The sequence below is a fragment of the Alexandromys fortis genome, unplaced genomic scaffold, assembly GCF_014885135.2.
Source record: "Alexandromys fortis isolate MF-2015 unplaced genomic scaffold, M_Fortis_MF-2015_v1.1 scaffold_186, whole genome shotgun sequence".
Lineage (NCBI taxonomy): Eukaryota > Metazoa > Chordata > Mammalia > Rodentia > Cricetidae > Alexandromys > Alexandromys fortis.
This window is the reverse complement of record NW_026068067.1, coordinates 2,149,165-2,175,465: the sequence shown is the minus strand read 5'-3', so window position 1 is coordinate 2,175,465 and position 26,301 is coordinate 2,149,165. Positions and strand designations below refer to the sequence as shown.

The window sequence follows — 26,301 nt, the reverse complement described above, 5'->3', positions numbered from 1 at the left end:
ATGGGCCTGAGTGGGGTGGGGTGTGAGCATGGGGATGGAGGGTGTGCAGCAGGCTGCATTCTGATGTGTCTGTGTTTGACCGTTGTTCAAGGACAGGTTTGGGCACAATACCTTTAACATCCTCGGTAGCTACCGGTAGACTGTTCGCCCTGTTCTGAGCATTGTACTAGGGGCTGGAGACACAGACCTCAGGAAAGACCATGAGTCTTCTAGAAGGTGACCTGCATTGGTTGACCTCCCTCAAATGTCAAAAGAGAGACAGGTTGCCCTGGCCGGGGGTGGGATGTGGTGTATACTGTAATCCCAGCGCTTGGGAGACCGGCTCTGTCATGTGAGTTCCAGGCCAGCCAGAGCCACATAGCATGGTCCTGTCTCAGCAACAGCAAAACCAACCAACCAACAACAACAAAAGAAAACACCTAGACTGGTAGCTGTTGCCTGCCAGATGTCCCTCCACCACTTCCTCCTGCACGGTTAGTCTTTAGCTCCCCCAAAGCTCAGCCCAGGACCCTTCGCCACCCCCACCTCTCACTGCTCCCCATCATCCAATCCCATCATTCAGGAAAGCCAAGTTCTCAAGCCTCAAGATTGTATCAATGAACCAGTCTCCATGGCAATAGTCATGAATGAGCCCAGCAAGGTAACCTGGGAGATGGCACCATGAATGAGATGTGGCCCGTTGCCATGGAGATGTGCCGGATGGAAAAGCCCCAGCTAGCAGGAGCACGTCACGGGGCTGGAACAGTCAGTGTGAAGTTGGTGTGTCTATTTCCAACCCGGAGTTACAAAAATACATTTTCATAAAGATCACGATCCAGCCCCTCCCTCCTCCCTCCACCCTCCTCCCTCCTCCCACCTGTGTGTTCGCTCTTCCCACCCTCAGCCAAGACTCACCAGGCATCCACCCCCTCAAGGACACCTTGTGGGATTAGCCTTCATCTCCTCCCCGGGTGAGGTGGTACCTCTTGGACCACTGACTGTCTTCTCCATGGGGGTGAGCCATATCTTCTGAATTCATAAGTAGACTGGGAAAGAATGTGGTACTTTTTAGGGTAACAATCATAAGTCAGGGGCTGGGAATCGGCAAAGTACTTGCCTCGAAAATATGATGACCTGAGTTTGGATCCCCAGAACCCATGTCCCAGACATGGTACCACACCTCTGTAATCTCAGTGGTTCTGTGGCGAGATAGGACTTGGAGACAGGAGACTCTTCAGAAGCTCGCGGTCAGCTATTCCGGCATGGGGAGGGGAATAACTGTCATATACAAGGTGGGAAGGGGAACCAACGCCCAAGGTTGCTCTTTGACCTCCATGCCTGCAGTGTGGCACCTTTTCAACAGGAGCACACATATGCACGCATGCACACACATACACACAGTTACTTTAAAGAAAGAGAATGGACTTGAAGAGATGGCTCCGTGGTTAAGAGCACTTGCTAGTCTTCCAGAAGACTTGGTTGCCAGCATCTACATCAGACCTATGACTCCAGCTCCAGGGAATCAAAGACCTTTTTATGGTCTTCTTAGGAAACTGCACTCATGTGCATAAACCCACACACATTATTGAAAAACAAAAATAGTCTTTTGAAAAGAGAGAGGGGGAATGGTGGCCTAGCTAGAAGGCAGTTAGTCTGTGTGAGGACCTCGTTGGGGAGATAGTTCCCGTCTGTCAACTACACGACTTGACACAATGGCAGCTTCTGCCCCCACTGTTGACAAAGACCTGCAGGACCCGTGGGGGGACTCCTGGGTACAGGACTTGAGGCTTAGAAGGCATCTTTGAAGACTGAACTCAGCACCTCACCCCATTTCTTCTCTTGCTCATGTTCACATGTTCATCCCTTCAACTATATTTATCAAGATTTTCAGCAAAGGACTGGGAATAACTCCAGATTGCGTGGAGGGGGTGTGAATAAACTCCAGTGCACCCATCACTGTTATATCTTCAGAGACACTGAAGAAGGGGGACAAGCAGGGTTGGGCGTGCATGCCCGTTGTCCCAGCACCCGGGAGGCTGAGGCAGGGGCATTTGTGACCATCTAGGCTATACAGTGAGAATCAATCTTGGAAAACCAACGAAACCTAATCACATTTTTAAAGAGAAGAAAGGGAGGAATAAGTTAATCCCTAGGTGCTAGTGGCACATTTAGGTCACCAACTGTATGCAACCCACCATTCCACTAAACTGAATTATTAGTTTGTTTGATCCTCCTGACGAGCCCTTGGCAGGGAATGTATCATGTTTCCTTCACACACATGAAGATGTGGTCAAGGTTCAGAGTGCAGCTTCCACCTGTTTGTAAATGCATAGACTATCTGTCCCAAAGTCTCCATAAGAACTTAGTGGGAAAAAAAAAAGAACTTAGTGGAAACGTTCAGTTACAGATCAGTGACTCACCTGCTATCCCAGCACTGGAGAGGCTAAGGCAGGAGGATGGCTGTGGATCTGGAGCCAACATGAGACACAGGAGCCTTATGAGAGAGAGAGAGAGAGAGAGAGAGAGAGAGAGAGAGAGAGAGAGAGAGAGAGAGAGAGCTAACCCAGGCTGAATGGGGACATGCAGCTGATATACACATGACGATATGAGAACAACATTATTTCAGGTCCTTTTGTCTATTACTCATTATCTTTTGGAATTGAGGAGTGCATCTGATTGAACAATACACTTAAAGTGTATTGAGCTCAAGCTTGGCCTGGGTCACATGAGATCCTGTCTCAAGAAAAGCCACCCATGTCCCCAGAAAGCAGACACATTTTGTCCAAAGANTGTGGATCTGGAGCCAACATGAGACACAGGAGCCTTGAGAGAGAGAGAGAGAGAGAGAGAGAGAGAGAGAGAGAGAGAGAGAGAGAGAGAGAGAGAACTAACCCAGGCTGCAATGGGAATCAGTTGGTAGAGTCCTGGGTGCCATCCCCAGCAACAGCAATGCACTAGGCGCAGTGGTGCACACCTGTAGTCCCAGCATTGCAAAGGTGGAGGCAGGCAGCGCATTCTCAGCTGTGTATTGAGCTCAAGCTTGGCCTGGGTCACATGAGATCCTGTCTCAAGAAAAGCCACCCATGTCCCCAGAAAGCAGACACATTTTGTCCAAAGAGTGCAGAGGAAACACAGTCAGCAGCTGCACTCAGTCTGCCTGAGTTGTGTGTCCTCTCTGTGGGCTGTTACCCTCAAAGTGGAGCAGTATGCCCCTTGGGTGTGCTAAGTGCCAGGTGCCCCTGGATTCCCGACCGGCACTGGGGCGAGGTGTGGGTTGTTGAAGGTAGTGGACACTCGACACTGCCCCAGGTGGCTAGGACACCGGATTTATGCAGAAAACAGTAACAGAGGCTTTGCTTGTGTGCTCTCCTATGCTGTGTGTGTCCTGCAGACATGTGTTTATGTCTGGAGAGCAGAAGATGGCAAAGAAACAAACGCACTGATGGTCAGCAGGGACCAGACGGTGCTTGAAGGATGTTGACTCTGTCCTGAAAGCACAGGGGAGCCCCCAGAAAGACCGGGGCCAAAATCTGCAAAGTCAGGATTGTGTTCAAAGCCCTCGTCTTGTCAAACTCTTGTAAGTCTTAAAATGTGTGTGTGTGTGTGTGTGTGTGTGTGTGTGTGTGTGTGTGTAAAACTCAGAATGTTCCAGAGTGTTTCAAAAGAAGCACTGTGTTCAAATCAACCTTGGCCTCGTGACGTTTCAGTCAGTGATGGGGTTTCCATATGATGGGACCCGTCCCATGAGAGTGTTGAGACTACTCAGATATTCCTACCTGGCTGGGGTGGGGGTTCAGCGACAAAGCTTTCCTTGAATGTGAGAGACCCAGGTTCCACCCCCAGTGCCAGGGGGAGGAAAGGGAAGGAGGTGAGAAGATGGTGCTGCAGTTGCTAGGGAGGCTGAGGCAGGAGGATTGCAAGTCTTGGGAGTTAGTGAGATCTTGTCTCAAAGTATGAAAAGGACTGGGAGCTGGGTTTGGTGGCATACATCTGTAATTCCAGGAGTAGGAGGCAGAGGCAGAAAGATCTCTGCTCGAGGAGCCTGGGATACCTGAGACCGACAAAATGAGAGACAGAAGCTGAGGTGTGGCTCTGTGGTAGAGCTCCTGCCTAGCTCGCAGTCCCTGAACTCAATTCTTAGTATTGCAAGAATCAGCTTCCTTTTACCCAGTGACTCCTTAGTCCTCGTCACATGACTTGCGTGTTTGTGGTGACACTGGTGTATCCAAGCCACACTGTTCATACACTGTCACTTAGCACCGGTAATAACAGACTCTGCTTCTGGTTTGCACGACTTCCCGTCAGCATCACAGAATGCTCGTGATAACCAAGATTTGAAGAAGAAAGGTTTATCTGAGTTCACAGTTTTGGAAGTTTCTCTGGTGAGAGAGGAGGTCCTGAAAGGTGGAGCAAGATCAGGCTTCTCACAGCGACTGGGAAGGGGGCAAAGGGAAGGAGAGGACCTTGAGAGACAGGAAGAGGAAGAGGTGGCATCGGGCAATTCCCAGTGACCGCACCTCCCAATACCGCCAACATGCAGATCGGCCCTCCCGCTTGGTGAGATCCCAGCCCTAGCCATCAACTTCCCTGCTCTTTGGCCAGGTGTAGGATCCGTGTGAATGGAAACGTAGATGGGAAAATGCCGTGGTGCTGGTGGGCAGGGCCAGCCTCTTAGAGGAAGATCCTTACAGTGTACAGGGACTCAGAGTTCACACCACCTCATGTCGTCCTGCATCGTCTGCAGTTAGGCCCGCTTATGTGCATGGGCGACACCTCTGCCAGTTCAACCACCAGAAGTTAAAAGTGTCATCAGCATAAATCATAGCTGTGGCCGGGTCGTGGTGGCGCACGCCTTTAATCCCAGCACTCAGGAGGCAGAGACAGGCAGATCTCTGTGAGTTCAAGGCCAGCCTGGTCTACAGAATTAGTTCCAGGACAGGTTCCAGAGCTACAGAGAAACCCTGTCTCTTAAAAGCAAAACAAAAACAAAGAAAAAACCTTGGCTCTGGCCTCAGCAAGATGGCTCCTTGGGTAAAAGCATTTGTTGCCAAACCTAATGGCCTGAGTTCATTTCCTGGGACATAAATGGTGGAAGGAGAGAACCAACTCCTGCAAGGTGTCCTGTGGCATGTATGTGCGTGTGTGTGTGTGTGTGTGTGTGTGTGTGTGTGTGTGCGCGCGTGCACACACACACACACACACACACTACCTACTGCCTGTCTGAAGTGTAAGCCCATCTCTGCGCCTCCTCAGGGCTCAGTGGGGCACATCTCCGTGCCACACCCTTCCCAGGGACAGGGGTGAGAGGGAGCTTGTTTGTCCTCTGCTCTAATGTCTCATGCGTGATCTGTCTTCATCTGTAGCTCTTGCACCTGTGTTTTTACTCTCCCCTAATTCTCCCAGAATCCACTGGGCCAGGCTTCAGATGCAGCCTGTCTTTGAGTGCTACCTATTTTGTTAGGTTTTGTAGTTCTGATGGTCCAACCACCAGAGCACTGTCTCTGAGCTACACCCCCAGGCCAGAGCACTGTGAGCTACACCCCCAGGCTGGAGCACTGTCTCTGAGCTACACCCCCAGGCCAGAGCACTGTGAGCTACACCCCCAGGCTGGAGCACTGTCTCTGAGCTACACCCCAACCCTCTTCTTTTTTCTCTGAAACAAGTAGGATTTCACCAAGTCACCCAGGTTGGCCTTGAACTCACTCTTGCTCAGTCAGCCTTTGAACTTGGGATCCTCCTGCCTCCAATTCCCAAATACGAGTAGCTGAGATTGTGGGCCTGGACCACCGGTCCCAGCTCAGGGACCATGTCATCATCAGCCTGACCCTGAAGGGCCTTCACTTCCAAGGTAGTCTCCCACCTAGTGGTCAGTTTCTGCTAACCACATGGCAGTGACTCCCCACAGAACAGGACCATCGTGTATGAATTTAAAGGGGGTTGTGGGGCCTTGTGGGGAGACGGGAGAGTTGCTTGTTTGGGGTGCGGGAATAATGCTTGAAGTAAGCAGGAAGAGAGAGTGCTGAAGTAACCATGAAAGGCTGGGACAAGTGAGAATGCTGTGCTCAGCGAGCCTTTGGCTAACAGGCCTAGAGGGAAAGGCTGGGGAACTATTTTTTGCTAACCCAAGAGCTAAAGCAGCTTGCGCTGACAGTGCTTCTCGGGCCGAGATGCACACCTCACTTCTTCCCCTCCCCGCTTTCTGATCTGCGCTCTGCTGACTCACTCTGTGGAGCTGGAAGGAGGAGGAAGCCAGACTGGCTCATTGACCGGTTTTTTTTTTCCTCCCTTTAGTGACTCAGCTGTGATTCACGTTTTAATTAATTGGGGAGGGGGCTGCTGGGTCCGAGGACAGTCCACCCATTCTCACCTTACCCTATGGGGCACAAGAATCAGACCTGAAGAAGTGGGTGCCCTGAATGTACCTGAATCCCAAGCTCTCCTGATTCTGGGTCCCCACTGGGACTCCAAGAACCGGGGCAAGTGAATCTGAGCCCAGAGCTGCAGTTTGGAAAGTTAGTCTGAGGTCAGGATAGAACCAGGCCGGAGCTCTCCTGGGACAGCTAAGGATCATGGGAAGGTGCTGTCATTTCCTGGGCACTCTTTGGCTGGCAGCTCTTTGGCTAGCAGCTGGGGCCCTCTTCAGGCCTCAGGCCTCTGGTGGAAACATGTCAGAGCCAATCGCAGGCAGCTTTGCTCAGAGAAAGAGAAAAGTCACTTTTGGCAGCCTCCTGGGCCTGCTCAGCACTTTTCCTGAGCAATCAAGTGTAAGCCTCCTTCCTTATACCAAAAGGAATGCTTTTTATATCTTTCTCAGTCCTCCCTAGAAGGAAACTGAGGCTGGGTTTCCAGGGGAGACAATTAAGAAATAATTGGGAGGGAAAGGCCTGGGGAGATGGCTCATTTGGTAACGTGCTTGCTGAATAACCATGGGGATCTGAGTTCCAGCTTGCCCATATGTAGATGACCATGTGGGTGGGTGTGCATGTGAGCGTGTGTGCAACCATACATATGCGCACTTGCCAGCGCACACAGGTCTGGAGGGTCCTCAGGCTTGGCCCCCTTTCCCACAGAGCCCATTGCTTTGTAACGGGTGGGTCACATTCCACTGTGCGTAGAAAACACATTTCCAGAAGGAATGTTCTAGATTCACAGCAGTTTTCTTCATACCGAGGTAGGGCCCAGGCTCCTTCGTCATTTTGGCTCCTTATCTCCAGCCCACAGCTCCCAACTCCCTGTCCCTCTGTGGAAGATACAGGCATAAGGAAGGAGAAGTATTTCTGTCTGTTCTGAACAGAAAACAGTCCACAAGACACCCCACCATGCTGCCAGCAATGCCAGCTGAGCCTGCAGGAAGTGGTGGAAGGCCTGGCCTCTAGCCAGGTCCTCCCTGAGGCGCCCACTGTACACCTCAGCCACTTCTCAGGGGGAGTTGAGTTCTCAGGTTCCCCACAGAAAATGAGCCAGTCTGTAGGAGAGCTGCATCTACTGAGGAAAGGGATTTTTCATTTTTGTTGCATTTATTTGCCATGTGTGTATGTGTGTGCATATGTGTGTGCATGTACTTCCATCTGTACTTGTGTCCAGAGGTCAGAGGACAACTTGCAGGAGTTGCTTCTCTTTCTACCATCTGGGTATTGGGCATTCGTGTCACCAGGCTGGGCAACAAGAGCACTTACCTGCTGGGCCACCATGCCAGCCCAGGAAGCGCTTTAGTATAGACAGACACCTGTGCACACGTAGAAAAGGACAGTTGTACACCTGGAGGGTGTTTTGGTGGCCTTTGATGTTACATTGTTGAAAGAATTTAAAATATCCTAGTGTTCTATTTGCATCTAGGGAGTTCCTCTTGAGTAATGTGGTTTGTGAGGGCCAGTGGCTAAGACCACTCAGTAGAATCATACATCAAAGAACTCCCAGGGGTTCTGGATTAGTCAGGGCTCTCTAGAGGAATAGAACTTAGAGAATGTGTGTGTGTCTGTGTCTGTGTGTGAGTGAGTGTATATGTGTGAGTATGTGTGAGTGTGTGTGTGTGTGTGTGTAGAAGGGGATTTATCAGAATAGTTTACAGGCTGTGGTCCAGCTAATCCAACAATGTCTGTCAATGAAGGGAAGGTCCAAGAGTCCAGTAGCTGTTCAGTCCATGAGGCTGGGTGTCTCAGCTGGTCTTCAGTATACACTGGAGTCCCGAAGAAGTAGGCTCTAATGCAGTGAAGGAAGGAATGGATTTTCTACTGACAGTGAGAACAAGCAGACGGAAAGAGCAAGCTTCCTTCTTCCATGTCCTTATATAGGATGGCAGCAGAAGCTGTGGCCCAGACTAGAGGTAGGTCTTCCCACCTCGAAAGATCTGGATTAAAGATTTGTCTTCCCACCTCAAAGATCTGCATCAGAGGGAGATCTCTCCACTTCAAATGATTTAATTAATAAAAAAAATCCTTCACAGGTGTGCCCAGTCATTTCTATATTTTAGTTAATTCCAGATGTAGTCAAGTTGACAACCAAGAGCAGCCATCACAGGCTGCCTCCTACCCACAGGTCAAGGCACATGTCTTCACTCTGACATGGTTCTCATGTATGAGTGTGTGTGTGTGTGTGTTCGTGTTCATTTTTAATTATATGTGTGTGTTTGGTAACACGCATGTGAGGGCAGGGGCCTGTGGAGGCCGGAAGAGGACATCGAATCCTCTAGATCAGGAGTTGCAGATTGTGAGTTGATATACCGGTGGTGGGAGCCCAACTCCAGTCCAGTGAGCGCTCTTAGCCTCTGATCCGTCTCTCCAGCCCTGAACATGGCTCTTAATCTCCTGGTGAGATTCTCAGAAATGTTGCCGTTTACAGGTGAAAAGAGAGCATATGCTTTAACCTGAAGCAGTGTTCCTGTCGCTTTAACTTATTTGAGAAAGACGACCTGGGTGGCAGCTCCATCGAGAGTGTGCTGGTGAGGGCCTGGCTCCCATGCCCAGCTTAACATAGAGAAGCCTGGCATTGCAGAGGACATCTGTACCCCCTGGGGAGTCGCCCTGGCTAGCTGGTCTAGCCAGTCACTGAGTGTGTGTGTGGCGGTCATGGAGCTTGGCTTCGAGCACTTTTATCCTCTGGGCCTTGTTGTATCAGGGTGTTGGTTCTCCCCCCACCCCTTTTATTTGGGGCAATTTCTAGAGACAAGAATTTTTCAGTTCACAGTTGGGGAGTCCCAAGGGCAGGATATATTATCAGGTGGGCTGGGCCTCCCTAATAACTCTGCATGGTTGGGTTGCATCATAGCAAGGGTGTGGATGGGAAGAGATTGTATGCAGACAGGGGACAAGAGAAATTCCTGGTCTTGCTGTGTTATACAGCCCTTTTGGAAAATTTAAGGACTGTCCAATGAGAACTACGACCTCCCACTAGGCTCTGCCTTTTAAAGGTCCCTTCACCTCCAGTATCCCGTCCCTAATGTGTGGGTGTTTATAAGACAGGCTTCATGGGACCATGGCCTACATGCTAGACTGTGAGAAGGAACTGCTTGCTATAAGGCCTCCACTGTATTCAGGGAGGAAACAAAAGCTAAGACCAGGAGGTGCAGGACAATGAGCTTGGGGGGCCACAGGGACTGTCTTCTTCCATGAGGACAGCTTCTCTGCACACCTGCTGCACCTCTGACCACCCTTAGCTACGTCAGAACCTCCGCAGCAACCAGGCTCTCCCCACGTATGTCGTTAACTGTTGTTGGGCACAGTGGCGGACACAGCTTTCTTTCCTCTTCCTGGGGACTGTGTTCCACTTCTCCCTCTGCTCTGTAGTGTGGTCTGTTTTACTCTTGGGGGCGCACTACCCAGCTCCCAAATAAATCACACACAGAGGTTTATTCTTAGCTTAACTTGTTTCTAGCCAACTTTTCTTAACTTAAATTATCCCATCTACCTTTTGTCTCTGGCCCTTTTCCTTTAATTACTTCTGAATATCTTATTTTCACTCTTACTCCATGGCTGGCTGGGTGGCTGGCCCCTGATGTCCTCCTCTTCCAGAGTTCTCCTATTTGTCCTCTCTGCCCCCCAGCCCCGCCTATCCTTGCTCCTGCATCGCTATTGGCCAGTTATCTCTTTATTAGACCATCAGGTGTTTTAGACAGGCAAAGTAACACAGCTTCTCAGAGTTAAACAAATGCAACACAAACAAAAGTAACACAGCTTAAAATAATATTCCCCAACAGTTCTGTCCCAGAGCTGGCCACACAGGCTTTCTCCTATTCCGGAAAAGGCCACAGCGGGCAGGCGGCCCCCTCTCTCTGCACAGCACCCCCTCAGATGGCATCTTCACTGGCTGTAATAGTTGGAGTCACCCATGTCTGGCATAAGGTCTGTGGGAGGGTACACACACCCTGAAAACACTTCCATCCTACAGAACGGACTTGAGTGTCTGTAACTAGCCCCCTCAGGATACCAAGGAAGAATTGTACTTAGAAGTTCATGAGAGGAGCTGAAGAGATGGCTCCATGGTTAAGAAATATACTACTTCTGTACAGGATGCCAGCTCTGTTAGAGTTCTGCTCCCAGCGCCAGTGGCAGGCAGCTCACAGCCGTCTGTAACTCCAGCTCCAGAGGATCCAGTGCCCTCTTCTGGCTGCCAGCAGTGTTGGACATATGTGGCATACACAGACACAGACACACACACACAAATAATGTAATACTGTGTACTATACAATAAAATAAAACTTTAAAACAAAACAAACAAAAAGAATTCCATGAGAGAGCTGGGTGCGGCAGCACACACCTATAATCCCAGCACTCGGAAGGCAAGGCAGAGATGGAGTCTTGGGTTCAGCCTGGTTTCAACAGTAAGAGAGAGAGAGAGAGAGAGAGAGAGAGAGAGAGAGAGAGAGAGAGAGAGAGAGAGAGAGAGAGGAAGAAGAAGAGGAGGAGGAGCAGGAGGAGCAGGAGGAGTGAGCATTGCATCAGAACCCGTCTGAACTGTGTATCAGCTTTGTGAGTTGGATTTGACCTCTCTGTCTTTAAACTAGAGCAAATGACTGAACTTGTCTTATAGGGTCATCTTGGAGGCTGGTCTGTAGTTCAATACATGTTAGCTACGAATTCAATTTATTCATTTTGTTTTCCAAGACATGGTTTTTCTGTGTAGTTTTGACTGCCCTGAGCTCACTCTGTAGACCAGGCTGGCCTCAAACTCATAGAGAAACATTTGCCTCTGCCTCCTTAGTGCTGGAATTAAAAGGCGTGGCCACCACTGCCTGGCTCAGTTTATTTTTTTAGCCTCATGTTGGAGTACATATATCTTAGAGGTACAGCGTGGATGGCTTTACGTGCCTGGGTCAGGACACATAATGTCTGCCGTTTCCAGATCCCCAGCCCACTCCATGCCTTTTTCCGTCTCTCGGATGTCATCCTGACACCCAGCAGGCAGCACACAGGTTGGGCTTGGTTTTGAACTCAGAGCCCAGGGATCAAACAGTTGTCCACTGACCTTTGTATGTGAGACAGTCATCCCTGCCATCGGCACCTGTCATCCCTTCTCAGGCTGTGGGAACCAGACGACGTGCCTGTACATATCGCCACTGTGGGCATCTGTGGACTTGGCCCAGTGTGGGCTGTAGCAGAGAAGGCTGCTGTGTTCAGAGACCTGTGACCACTGTGCATCCTCCTAGGGAACCCCAAGGGGAGGAATGCGGAGTCATGGGTTGCAGGACAGTTGCTTCCAGAAACCGACTGATTTTCCTAAGCAGTCAGGTCAGCTTAGACCCCCCCCACACACACACACTAGCCGTGACTTGGCTTTTGTTCTGCTCTCTCAGGAGGGTTTTGTTCAGTTTGTCTTCTTGTCATTGGTATTTTGTTTTGCTTTGACAGAGTCTCAGGGAACCCAGGCTAACCTTGAACTTGCTCCCCAGGTCATCCCTTCAGCTGCACCCCTCAGGTACTGTCCACCTCTTCTGAGACATTCTCAGTGGCCTCAAACTTCTTGAATCTTCGGCTGGCCATCCAGCGTGCTGCTCAGTGGCCTCCTCGCCCTGTTGATCCCAGTGCTGGGATCCCAGGCACACACCATCACCCCTGGCTTTCTAGCTGTGTGCTGGGGATGCAAAATCAAGTCCTCTTGCTTTTGTGGGAAGCACTTCCTCATCGAAGCTATTCCCCAGAACTTGCTTTTTCTTTCTCAGTCTGGTTTTCATTATGTAATTAAGGCTTGGTTTGAATTTACAAATCCTCCCCCCTTACCTAGAGGGCTGGGATTACAGGGTGCAACACTGCATGGTGGGCCGTTTCAATTTTTAGAAGGATGGAAGACACTTGTATGTGTTTGTGAGCTGCTGAACTGACTTGGCCGTGTAGGATGAGGGATGGTGAGCATCCTGTTTCCGTGGACATCACTGTGTGTATGTCAAATATCTATGAATATAGTCTTCCATTTCTTTCTCTTTTCCCTTTTTTTGGGGTTATGTGCTTGAGACTGGGGCTCCCTCTGCAGCTCATGCCTGATGTGAACTCCTGTTGCCCTCACCCCATGTCTTCTATGGTGAGGACCACTGGCACTACACTCAACCCCTACCCCTCTCATTAAGAGTTTCCCTCCACACCACATCCCCTGTGGGTTTCTGGTCCCTATTGATTCTGTCCTCTGTGTGGAAAGAACCAGCCCCATACCTGCCTGCTCACAACACTGTCTTCCTCCTCCCCCCTTACCAGACTCCCCAGACCCCTGTGACCCTACTCGCTTCACCCTCACTCTGCAATCTAGGAAACCCCAGCTGCCTCTCGACCCCTGCCCCTTCTTGAGAAAACCCCGTAGCCTGAGAGGCTCAGGAACAAGACCTTTGGTTCACCTCGCTTATTTAAAAGACGAAGGGAGAGAGGTGCTCCCTGCGCATGGGTGCAGTGCTCAGGAGAAGGTGGGTAAGCAGTTGGAACTGCCTCAGGTGAGGCAGAGGAGCCGGGACAGAGCCCCATGGCACAGGGAATCTCAAAAGTACAAGCTCTGAACCCGAGTGGTGACACAGCCCTGTCATCCCACCCCTTGGGAGGCTGAAGCTGGAGCCTCGTGAGTGCACAGCCTGTGTGTCATTGGGAAAATGACTTAGCCTCTCTGTGCCTCGGTTGCTTCATCCGTTGTATGGAGAGAGTAACCTCTAGGAGGCTGTTACAGGTTCTGAGTGACCCCACTTTTATCGATCATTTGGATAGCAATTGGCACGAGATTAGAGGGAGAAGCACTGGCTAGATTGGTGGGGATACTGACAGGGTGTTAAGAGGGAGCCCACACACCCACATCACGGCACAATTTTATACTGGCCCACGGGCTTGGATGTAAAGGAATGATGGACTGCAAGGTGACTCTGGCTAAAGACACTTGACACCTTTATTGGGGACCTGGGTTCATGGGCTGCGAGGTGACTGTGGATAAAGACACTTGCCACCTTTATTGGGGACCTGGGTTTAGTCCCCAGGTCCCACCTGATGGAAGGAGAAAACCACTCCCCAAATTTGTCTTCTAATCCCAGTACACACAAGTGACCCACGCATATGCACAAGTACACATCAGACACATACACTCCCTAATCATAAAATGAGGCTTTAATACAATTCAAAACCCAGCCCTTCATTTGCCGCAGCTCCAGTGCTCACTGCGTCACAGTTGTCCCCCCACATCCACTCCAGGACCCTGCGATGCTGGGATCCTTCATAGGCCATTCTGGAGTGCCCTCATAGGACTATGCACATCCTTCCTCAGATGTCCAGGCAGCCTTAGAGGAGGCCCAACACCTGACTGTGTCATCTCATCACCCAGATTATATGCATGCCTTCATGCTTTGTAAAATAGTTCTCAACCCCAGGTGAGGAGAGCGGCGACGTGAAACCGGGGATGCAGAAAATCCCCTGTGCTTGGTGGCTTTGGGTCCAGGCCCCCTCTCCAGGAGCTGAGGGGCACTGTGGCCACATGGCCCTCTACAGAGCATGCTCAGGGACTCCCAGTGTCCATGAAGGGTCTACCCTTCAAGCTTGACAAAGAAACCTGCAAGGCCCAAGCCCAGGGAGAGCCCCAGACATTCTGTCCATCACCTCCTCCTAGACGGCATCTTAAACGTGGTTCTGGGTGGAACCAGTCAGTGGCACATGACAGCTAACTTCATCCTGGGCATATCAGTTACAAATATATGCTGTCAGAGGGCAGCACATGATTGTGCAAGGACACATTCCGGCAAGACCAAATTAAACTCAACATTGATTGCCTAACAAGACAGAAATATAAAAATAGAGTAGGAAGGGCTAAGAGCACGGCTCAGCAGCAGAGGGCCAGGCTTGTCTCCACCAGTGAGTGTGGGGCGTGGCTCAGTAGCAGAGGGCCAGCCTTGTCTTCACCAGTGAGGGGCTAGGGTGTGGCTCAGAAGCAGAGGACCAGCCTAGAGTCCTCAGTGAGGGGCTGTGGTTGTGGCCTATATGGATTCCATCCTCCCAGTACTGTAAAAACTAATAACCTTAAAAACTTGACTAGGGGCTAACATGCAACAAACACTTGGGTGAGTGCCCTGTTCAGACACAAGGTGAAGCTGCTCTCTGAGCCCTTCTGCCTGATGAGTTTGACTCTGAAGATTTTAGTAAAGGGATCTCCATGACAGTCCTCCCTAGAGGAGAAAAGGCCAGGTGTCCCCCATCCATCTGCAGCACTACAGTCTGCTCCCTGAGGGGAACACGAGGGAGGAAGAAGTTCAGGCTGAAGGCTCAGAAACCCAAGGCCAGTTGGCTCTCCACGCACAAGGTGACACTCTTGCTGGCTTTATCCTCACAGGACAGGGTGGAGAGTTCTCAACCCCAGGTGAGGAGAGCGGCGACCTGAGTTCTCTTTTGACATGGTCTCACTGTGTAGCCTTGGCTGGCTCAGAACTCAGAGATCGCCAGCCGCAGTCCCCCAAATGCTGGTATTAAACGCGTGTGCCACGCACCCCATTCGCTGTTGGACTCTTTGTGAGCACCTCTCTTTCTGTCCATTGAGGTGCTTTCTTCCTGGCTTAAGCCCCATTCCAGGGAAGAGTAGGGTCCCGCGGGCATATTGGAGGGTCCTCCGAGAACCAGCGAGTGGATTTGTCCAGCTCAGGAGCAGCCAGACAACCCGATGAGTGAAACAGCCATGCTCCCAGGCTTCACCTCCAGTGCTGGGACTGAGTCTAGGAAGCAGGTGCCTCGTGTGAGCTGGGGTGAGGAGCCATAAAAGCTCTCCTCAGCTCCACGACTTTCCACACCCACTCCGTTTTGCCCCATTTCTCGACCGACAGCCTCACTGCCCACTCCAAGCTCCAACCCCAAGACCTTGTCACGTGCTCCTCGCCTCATTCACACGTGTATGGTAATTGCCGCCTCTCTTCATACCTACTGATGGGGCTGAGGACATGGCGTACAAGCATGAGGTCTGGAGTTCAGATTCCCAGAGCTCATGCGAATGCCGGGTGCACCAGTTCTGTCTGGTGAAGAGATCGTGTGATAGTAAATAACGTGGAAGGGAGATGCATGATGACCTCACCCTCTGGCCACCCCTGCATGCGCACCACATGCAGGGGGGAGATGGAAGGACACACTTGCATCCCACTTCCAACCAGCAGAGAAGAGCTGCAGCCTGATGGGAGCAAATTCCAAAAGAACCTGGCCACAAATAAGAGATTGAACAAGGCCAGGATGAGGGCGGCACATTCCAGAGATTGTTCCATCTATAGAGGAACCATCTCCATTTTACTCAGGGAAACTGAGGCACAGAGAGCTAGCTGCCCAAGGCCACACAACGCGTGTTCAGAAGAATTTGCATTTGGACCCTTTGAGCCCTTCATTGCAGAAAATGGAGGCCGCTTGGTTGTGGGGTTGGGTCTATGCTCAGCCACGCTCTACTGCTCTTTCCTCGCTGTCCCCTATGACCAAGAGCCGTTCCTCTTCCACCGCACCCGTCTCCTCGGGGACACTCGGTTGCCTGTCACCCTGCTGCGTGTCATCTTGTACCACTCACCTACCAGATACTTAGGAAGCGTGCGGTACTGCGGGCACTGCCAGAGGAAAGGTGACTGTCCTCTTAGGGCTGGCACTGAGGAAGTGACTAACAGAAGCGGTGCATCTGACACACATCTGAAGTTGGACCAGCAGGATTTGAAGTGCAGCTCAGTGAAGGAGAAGAGAGGCTGGGGAGTCACACTGTCCCTGATGCCTGAACGAGAAGACATTTGGGAGAGTACTAAGTGAGGGCAGCACGGGCCCAGTCAAGCGAGCGCTCATGACTATGGTAGGGTTTCGATTTTCTTGCAAGTTTCATGAAAGCTACTGGGAATTTTTGTTTGTTTGTTTGGTTAGCTGTATTGTTTTGTTTTTTTGTTTTTGTTTTTTTTTTTAGGCAGAATCTCACTAAGCAGATCAGCCTGGAACTTACAGAGATCCACCTGCCTCTGCCTCCTGAATGCTGGGATTAAAGGTGAGGTCACAGTGCCTGGCACTACTGGAGGCTTTTAAGTTAGGTATTGCTTTTTTTTTCTTTTTTTTCTTTTTTTTTTTTTTTTTAGTTTTTTGAGACAGGGTTTCTCCGTAGCATTGGTTCCTGTCCTGGCACTAGCTCTTGTAGACCAGGCTGGCCTCGAACTCACAGAGATCCGCCTGCCTTTGCCTCCCGAGTGCTGGGATTAAAGGCGTGCACCACCACTGCCTGGCTAAGTTAGGTATTTCTGACTCAGCATGCCCACCCTGAGCCCTGATACCCTGCGAACCTCCTCTTTCCGAGCTCTCCCCATCTCTGTTGGCACCAGCTCTTTGACCCACACCTAACCCTGGAGTCACCTTAGTGCCCCCTTTTCCACACAATGCTTACTTCCTCATTGGATGCAGGGGGCAGCGGGTGATGCCACTCCTCCCCTCCACCAGCCTCTCCGCTCAATTGTTCACTGTGGGCTCTAGGCTGCTCCCTGAAAGCCTGGTAGCTAAGTTTCTGTTGACCAAACAAATGAGTGTCTTTTCCTTCCCACCATGACCCCTTCCTCATGCAAATAGTCCCTTGAGGGTCAAGCTCTGTGAGGTGGGGACCTGAGCTGTCTACACCTGTGGTTCTGAGTTTGAGTTTCTTCTTGGGGTGACTCAGATCTCTGTACACTGATTTCTATGAGTCTTGGCATCCTCCTTTGTCAAATGGGACGTGAGCGGCTGCCGGCCTTGGATGCAGGCCGGATGCAGCGCACCCAGGCAAGCTCCCTGGTGCATAGCGTTAATGGCAGCTATATATAACCCAAGGCCTCCTTTGTACTCCCACCGCCTCTGTCCTACTTCTAGCCCTCATTACGCCGGCCGGTCTCACAGCTCTTTCCTAACTCAGGCTTCATTGCCACCAATCTGTCCTCTCAGGTGTCAAGCTTGTCCTCCCCTTGCCAGCCCTAATCATGTCCCTCCTCTGCTCCACAGCCTTCCGTGACTCCCAGTGTCGCCTCCAGCTAAGGCCGCACAGTGAGCACATTCAGGGCGGCCTGAAGCCTGAGTGTTTATTCCTGTGCCCTGGACTTGAGCTCCTCGGCGCTGTGCCACAGAGGAACTTGAACCTGTGCTGTGTCCCTGGATCAGTTTCATACCAGGCATCAGCCCTGCCCGTGCCCAGCTTTCTTCACCAGGCCCGCCACTCCCAAGCTCTGACCTTGCCCCACCCTGCTATTTATTTGTTTTAGTCCTAGGGTAGCCTTGAACTCCTTTTGTATCTTGTTTAGGGGGGCTGGAGCAGAAACAACGAGACTGGGAGTGGGTGGGGGTGGGGCCAATGGTTCAGGGCTTTGAGGATCCTGAGGAAGACTTCAGCTTTTGCTGTGGAAGGTGGGAGCAGGCAGGAGACGTGGCTGCCGCTGTGGCTTGTGCTCGTGGTCTCAACACCCGGGAGGCTGAAGCAGAAAGACCGCAGGTTTAAAGCCCATCCAGTTTGGGTACAAAGTGAGAGCGTCACAAAGAGCCAAGAGCTGGAGGTGTGTCTCAATGGCAGGACACTTGGCTCCCGGCCTCAGCACTACAAATGATAACAAGTAATAATAATTTAGAGCTTTGGAATGTAGCTCAGAGGCAGTGTTTGTAGCTGAGAATGGTGGTTCACACCAGTTTTTATGTTGTTCTTTTGGTTTGGTTTGGTTTGGCTTTTCGAGACAGGGTTTCTTAGTAGCCATGGAGCCAAGTCCTGGAACTCACTCTGTAGACCAGGCTGGCCTTGAACTCACAGAGATCCTCCTGCCTCTGCCACCCAAGTGCTGGGGTTAAAGGTGTGCACTACCACTGCCCAGCTAGTGGTTCACACCAGTTATCCAAGCACTCAAGAAGTTGAGGCAGGAGAATTGCCCCACTTCGAGGACCAACATGGGCTACAAAATGAGAAATTGTCTAAAAACAAGATCTGGGTGTAGTGGCGCTTGCCCTTAACCTCAGTGTGTCTAATGCAGCAGAAGGGAAGAGATCTTGTCTCAAACGAGGGCAGAGGCAAGGATCCACGTCTGAAGGTTGTCCACTGACTCCACAAGTGGCCTGTGGCACATGTGTGCCCATACACACACGCCACAGGGGGATTTGTGCAAGTTTGGCATAAACACCACAGCACTTCATAGAAGGAATGTGATTTCCCATGTTTCAGGATAGGGCTGGGTCATCCTGGAAGCATCCGCTGTGGATGACAGAGACTGGTTGGTCTTTGCATAGAAGATAACTACATTGTAGAACTAATTTCACCTGTTTCATTTTATTTGTTTAATATGGAAAAGTTAAAACTCCCTCTGCAACACTGGGTTCTGCTGGGCAGTGCTGGTCTGTTCTCTCCTCCCTCCACTTGGGGTGAAAGTCAGGGTCTTGCGGATGTTAGATGAACACTGAGAAATGCTAGGCAGGGGCTCTACCTGAGCTACACTAATCCCTCACTGCAGAGTCTAGGCAGGGGCTGTACCACTGAGCCACGCCCCAAGCCGAGCCTGGATAAGAACACTGAGCTGACCCCTCCCACCCCAGATAAAGAGCCGTGCCTGTACTGATGTAAATACCACACTTCCCTTCCAACACTATCCCCAGGCCCAGCGTGACTTTCTCTCAGCATGCCTTTCCTCGGTACACATCACTCTGACATTTGATGTGTTTACTGGGTTCTCTCAGCTTCCTCCACACACGAGACCCATAACTCCTTTGCACACACTGAGCAACAGCTTCTGTCTACACAGAAAGAGGAAACTAGGGCCCAGAAATAGAATGGTGTCTGTCAGAGGAAGTCTGAAGAAGTCCAAAGAAAACTGCACGGTCATGATCCCAGCAGTCAGGCGTCTGTGACATCAGAAGTGCACAGCCAAGGCCAGTCCGAGTTATATGATAAGACACTGTCTTCAAAAAGTGTGAGTGTGTGTGTGTATGCGTGTGTGTATGTGTGTATGTATGTGATGGTGGTGGTGGTATGTGCGTTTATACATGACATGACAGCTCATGCTTGCAATTCCACACCTGGAAGGCAGAGGCAGGAAGATTTCTGTCAGTTCAAGGACAGCCTGGTGGGCTACGTAATAAGAATGCTATATTTCAATACTCTGTCTTAAGTATATGTATATTTGCTGCACATGGTGGTTCATGCCTCTACTCCTGACACTTTGGAGGCAGAAGCAGGAGGATCTCTATGAGTCTGAGGCCAGTCTGGTCTACATGGTTAGTTCCAGGCCAGCCAAAGCTATACATTGAGACAGTGTCTTAATTATGTGTGTGTGTGCGGGCACATGCAGACACACTTTTGTGATTATCATATATACACCAAGCATGTCGTGAACAGGGTGTCTCTTGCTGCCTCTGCGCTGCTATGTACCCCAGGCTAGCCAGCCCATGAGCAGCTTGGGATTAGAGGTATTTCACCCTCCCCACGGGTACACATAGGCATCTCACACACAGAAAGGCAAAGTCACCACTCATTCTGTAAGACAGGAACCATTAGTGTCACGTGACAGGCAATGGAACTGACCTGCTGATGTTCAGTCACCAGCTGGGGACCTCATAGCACCATACACCTGTCCATCCACCTACCGCTGCCCCTCGCTTTACTGTCTTACTGTTGTTTTCTCCTGCAGCATCTTGGCCACCGTCGGGACGGAGTTTGACCTACGGACACTGAGGGCGGTTCGTGTGCTGCGGCCACTCAAGCTGGTGTCTGGAATCCCAAGTGCGTGAGTCTCCATCCTTCTAGAAGGGTCTGCTTGGGGGCCCTCAATCCCATTCGGGCAGGCTGCCCCCTCAGGGGCTTCCTGGGAGTCAGGTCGAGGTTGTCCCTGGAAACAAACCAGAGCCTCATGCCTTTATGGAACACCCACAGTCTCCCAGGAGTGTCTTCCGCACCTTGTTCCTTCAGCACCCATAACCTATGATATAAACAAGTGTCTCTGTTTCATAGGGTGGACACGTAGGCACCGGTGCCTGAATAGTTAGATCAGGGTCACGTGACAAAGAAGGGACTGTGTGAGAGTTAGCAAGTGGAACTCCATGCCTGGGTGGTGCCCCCGTGGTGGCGACTGTTGGCATTCGCTGCCTATGAATGGAGCGTTGCAGAAAGAGCCTCCAGTGTTCTCACTTGGTCATCCACCCGCTTGGTATCCACCCATTGCACAGGTGAGAAGAGCAAGGCTGGGGGAGTCCTCGACGGGGCCTGTACACATCCTGCACACTTGTTCTCCACGGATGTCTGGGCTTCACCCCGTGGAGAGGGTGCTGCAGTGCAGGCTTAGGATTCAGTCGAGGGCAATTTCTGCCCCACAGTCTCACGTGATAGAAATCAGAAAGCAGCTACCCTGGGCCGCTGGGGATGGTTCAGTTGGTAGAATGCTTACCATGCAGGCATGAAGATCTGAGCTCGGTCACAAAGCAGCTTTGTGGAAAGGCCGGGTGTGGTGGAGCCCTCTGTAATTCTAGCCCTGGGACCGTGGAGGCAGAGGTTCCCTAGAGCTCATGGCCAGGCGAGTGCCAGGTTTGGTGAGATTTAAGGCACACACTTGATGTTGACCTCTGCTCCCACGTATATGTATGTGCACACACATAGGTGAGTAAGTGCTACGCTGTTCCTGGCAGTTCCACGTGCCCAGTAGTTTGAACTCTGTTCCTTTCCAGAACAGTCTCTGGATTAGGCTCTGCTACCATACTGTGCTCAGTGTGCTGGCCTCACACCCAGATTTAAAGAGGTTTCTCTGCTGACCACCAGCGTGTTCCTTCTACAGGAAAAGATGCCCACAGCGAGGGTCTGGGTGCCCAGCCGGCTCCTGGGTCCCGTTAGATCAAAAGCAGATGACAAGCTAGTACTAGCAAGAGGCCCTGGTGACTGGGGTGAGCCAGGTATTTGCTGGTGTTTGTCAGCTTTCTGTCACTGTCACACGGTGCCTGCAATGAAGGAGGGAACAGGAAGGTGAAGGCACCTGCCGATATGAGCTCCATTCCCGTGACCCACGTGGAAGGAGAGCCCCAACTCCTGCAGGTCACCCTGTGACCTGTACATGTTCACTGTGGTGTGTGAGCTCATGAGATAGATAGGTGATAGATAGATGATAGATAGATAGATAGATAGATAGATAGATAGATAGATAGATAGATAGATAGATAGATAGATAGATAGATAGATAGATAGATGGATAGATAGATAGATAGATGATAGATAGATGAGAGAGAGAGAGAGAGAGAGAGAGAGAGAGAGAGAGAGAGAGAGAGAGAAAGAGATGTTAAAAGGGAGGGCTGTTCTCCCAGAGGACCCAGGTTCAATTCCCAACACCCACCTGTCAGCTTACAATTGTCTGTACCTCCAGTCCCTCTCCTGTCCTCCACAGACACTGCCCCTGATACACCCACAAGCATGCATAATCCATAAAATAAAAGCAATTGAAAAAATTAAAAAAAAAAACCACAAAGAAGAATTGTTTGATTTTGTTCCAGTCAGGAGGTTCTAAGCCTTAGTCTTACCCGCTTCCTTTGGGCTTGTGGCCCGACAGCACATTAGTGAGCCCACATAGTCAGTGACTTACCCCATGGCAGCCAGAAAAGCAAAAGCCTTACACACAGTGACGACATCCTTCCACGAAGCCCCACCCCTTAAGGTTCTACACCCAAGCTACCCACAGGCTGGGAACTAAGATTTTAGCCAGTGGCCTTTGGGTGGGAGAGTGTGTGTAACTATAACAGAACACCCACAATAATCAACTTAGAAGAAAGACAGGTTTGTCTGTGTCAGGATTGGTTTCAGCCTGTGTTCTGTCTGCCCAGTTGTGTTAGGCCTGTGGTAAAGCCACCCGTCATGGTGGCGATACCAGGCAGAGCCAAACCACTCACCTGGGGTTGAAGAGGTGACTCAGGGACTGAGAGCACTGGCTGCTCTTACAGAGGACTTGAATTCAGTTCCCAGCACCCCTGTCTGGTGGCAACTCCAGGTCCAGGTGTCCTCTTCTGGCTTCTGATGGCATTGCACACACCTGAACAAATTCACTCACAAATAGAAACACAGATAAACATAAAAATACATCTTTAGGCGAGATGGCTCAGCAGTTAGGAGCCCTGGCTGCTCTTCCAGGTGATGGTGGTTCAACTCAGCAGCCCCATAGAGATTCATAATTGTCTTTAACTCCATTTCCAGACTATTCGGTACCTTCTTCTGGCCTCTGTGGGCACCAGGCACACAGATGGTGCACCAACATGCTTACAAACCAAGCACTCATACACATAAAATAAAAAAATCACTTAAAATTAAAAAAAAATAAAAGCACTTACCTGTATCGAACAGAGGGAAAGGGCCCTCACTCAATCTGCCCTGTGTCTGTGAGCCCACACTCACTGTCAGCCAACTGTGGTTGAACATCCCTAGTGAACAACCTCGTCTGTACTGAGCCCATCTTCCTCGCCATCATTCCTGAGCAGCACAATCTAACAACTGCTTACACAACGCTAATGTTATATTAGGGATTAACAGTTAGGTAGAAGTTGTGTGGCAGTGAAGAACATCAGGCTCAGTGTGAACCCTGACTCTGCTGTTCCTCAGACCCCGCTGAGCCTCAGTCCCCAGCCTGTAAAACGGAGGTGATTTTTAGCCTACAGCTGCCTCCACAGGTCAGGGCTACAAGCTGAGGAGATAATGGGGAATCTGATCCTTGGAGCTGAGAGTTGGGGTGCTGGCTGCAGGCCCTGCAAGGCTGCTGGTAACCAAAGGAAGCTGGGATGAAGGGGACAGGTGACCCCTCTCTTGGCTTGGGGCCGTTTAGGGAAACAGCACCCCCTTGTGGAGGGAAGCTACTAAGCGTCCCAGAAAATGGCTTACTTAGAAAGTCCTGGTTAGCTGCCCTTGGGTCCTGAAGCTCCTCAAAGAGCACAGTCTAGATCATAAACACCGAGGCCTTTCTTGGGGAGAGGGGTGACCACCTACCTCTTCGTCAACCCCACTCTGGGCTCCATGGGAGGCACGTGGGGTGCTCGCTCACTGGCTGGTCTCTGTCTCCCCAGGTTTACAAGTCGTCCTGAAGTCAATCATGAAAGCGATGATCCCTCTGCTGCAGATCGGCCTACTCCTGTTTTTTGCAATCCTTATTTTTGCAATCATAGGGTTAGAATTTTATATGGGAAAATTTCATACCACCTGCTTTGAAGAGGGGACAGGTAGGTCTATACTGCGGGATGCGAGGTCTTTCTCAGGGGACAAAGGTCCAGAAAGGACAGGCAGGGGCAGTGGTTTGGCCAGCCCTGGAAGCGGGGACTCTGCAGCAATGGGCCTGCTTACAGTTCACCGGCGAGAAGGCTGTGTGTGTGACTGGGGGCCGAGATCTCGTTGAACATGCATGAGGCCCTGGGTACATCCCCAGCATGGCTACAGTGATGGGCTTGGGGGGGGGGACCCCCTAGCAGGCAAGTGGTTTGCTAGGATGTGACCCCTGAGGCACCCCTGGGAGACATGGAGAGACAGGCTTAGGGTGTGCTCTTGAGCAGTTTTCCCTGTGAGCTCAGGCAAATGCTGTAGCGTCTGGAAACAGCAGGAGTATATTTCACCACGGAAATGGAGGGCAGAGCTAGATAACAGTGCCAGGCGATGGTGGCGCACGCCTTTAATCCCAGCACTCAGGAGACAGAGGTAGGCGGATCTCTGTGAGTTCGAGACCAGCCTGGTCTACAGAGCTAGTTCCAGGACAGGCTCCAAAGCCACGGAGAAACCCTGTCTCGAAAAACCAAAAAANGTGAGTTCGAGACCAGCCTGGTCTACAGAGCTAGTTCCAGGACAGGCTCCAAAGCCACGGAGAAACCCTGTCTCGAAAAACCAAAAAAAAAAAAAAAAGAGTACGAACAAGGGAGGGTCCTTCCCAGCTCCTTCAGAACCCAGCACCTGACAGACAGGTCCGCAGGCCGTGGGATCCCCGCCTCTGATAGGATCCTGTTTCATCCAGTCAGAACCCAGCACCCAGCAGGTGCTGCCTGCCCAAGGCCCCTTCATGCTTTAGCTAACTATTGGGAGACTGAGTCCAGAGGGAGCTGCGGTGTGATTTGGGCCCACAGAGTCCAGCATGGAGGTGCACTTGGGGCTCAGTTCTGATCAGCAATGTGGAAGGCACATGCTGCATTCACATTTGGAGGTGCAGGCCCTTCCAGATGCATTTCCAGTTCAATCCTAGACTCCCCAAACTCGAGCTGCCTGAATGCCCCAGAACCAAGGAGACTCAAACAAAAGGGGTACCTGTGTTTCAGTACTTGGACCATCTGCTCCAGAGCAGGGAGTCTGGGTCTCCATAACCAGAGTAAGAGGAAACTCATGGGCAAAGAGGTGTGGGGCCTTGTTGGGAAAGGCAGCCAAGGAAGCGTGGTGTGTGCAGAAGTGGTCTCATACCAGCTGCACCAACTGACCCCAGCAGATCCACAGAGGATGATGTCCTGGCCGGGTCCCCACTGGAAAGGTTGTTCTAGAAGCTGGGACTTTGCTTCTTCTTTCTCCTGCTTCTTCTCCCCTGGGCTTGTGAAGTTTGCTCGATACAGAATGGCCTAATTATTTCTTTCTCCAATGAAGAAGGTGTTAATTGAAGCAGATCTATTTCTGCACCTGGTCTCACCCAGGCAGAAGACACAGAAAGTGTCTCTCAGCCCCAAACAGAAAAACCCTAACTTAGGATGTAGGGGCTTAGGCTGTGGGATGTGTCCGGGGTGTTTTTGTTTTTGTTTTGTTTTCCCATCCAGGACTGGCTGGCTGGGGTCCCAGTGGGGTTGTGGGGGGACTAATGTAGGTGGAGCCATGGAGGGCAGCAGCCTGGATTCGGGAGGCGATCCAGAGAGCTCCCAATTAAGACTGTGAGATGTGTGAGTAAGAGACAGATATACACAGACGCCCCGGCAGCAGGCTAATTTTAAAATATATTTATAGCTGAATTTCTCCGACTCCGGATGGCTGTTTCTCGACTCAACCCGGGGAGTGCTTGGCGTCGACGACTAAGTTTGAGGGGGCTGGGGTCGAGCACACCTCTGGATGATGTTGCTAAAGATAGGTGGTTCCCAGCCACAGGCTCGGGGAGCCCACTTCCTGTCACCCACTGCCATCCCACACATTCACAGACTCCAAGACAAAGCGAAATGCTTCCTGTTTTCTAAGAGTTCCCAGAATCCTGGATGAACCAGACCCTGAATCGCACACATTCTAGGCAAGGAGGCTGATGTGCAGTTGTCTCTGTGCTGCCCACTCACGGGAACGTTGGGGGGCTGCCAGAGGCCTGAGGAAGTGGGGACACCAGAATTAACCAGGTGATCACAGGAGGCTTCATGTGAACCAGATTTGGACTGGAAGTGGGGCAGAGATACACAGGTGATGTTCCCGGGGGCCCCTGTGGAACCCTGAGCCTTAAGCTTCAATGGTTTCATCTCCTCACTGTGTGTGAGTCCACTGTGGGGTCAGCCTAGATATTGAAACTGCAAGCAAGGCCTTTGGCTGCCTTTGTTTACTTCACACTGTGCTGGGTTTTTGTTTTGTTTTTTGGTTGGTTTTGGTCTTCGTCTTGTTTTAAGACAATCAATCTTATTGTATAGCCCAGGCTAGCCTGAAACCAGTCATCTTCCGACATCCTGGCATCCTGGGTGCTGGGGTCACAGGTGTGAGCCTCCTCCGCCCCTGACATGTTCTTCATCGTTGACAGGATGTCTCCATGTAGCAGGGGGCTACGTTCGGTCCCCTTCCCTGCATGGCAGTTGGAGTGGGTGCAGTAAAGCCAGCTGCACACAGGAAACGGGTGTCTGTTGAGAGAAACTTGATTTTTATACTCTTGGCTGTTAGTTTTCTTTTCAAGCATGTCATCTGTTGTTCTCAAGCCTTCTCAAGCGAGCTGTCCTAGTT

At 51.1% G+C, this 26,301-nt stretch overlaps 1 protein-coding gene across 6 annotated transcripts in view; it reads left to right on the top strand.

Moving 5' to 3' along the window:
• Cacna1a (calcium voltage-gated channel subunit alpha1 A) overlaps nucleotides 1-26,301 on the top strand; it is a 265,280-nt gene that overhangs the window by 118,171 nt on the left and 120,808 nt on the right. For all 6 annotated transcript variants that reach the window (XM_050120775.1, XM_050120772.1, XM_050120774.1 and 3 more), the window contains 2 exons: nucleotides 20,048-20,139; nucleotides 23,445-23,597. In XM_050120775.1, coding sequence (XP_049976732.1) covers nucleotides 20,048-20,139; nucleotides 23,445-23,597 — 245 coding nt within the window. The remainder of the gene's footprint in view (nucleotides 1-20,047; nucleotides 20,140-23,444; nucleotides 23,598-26,301) is intronic.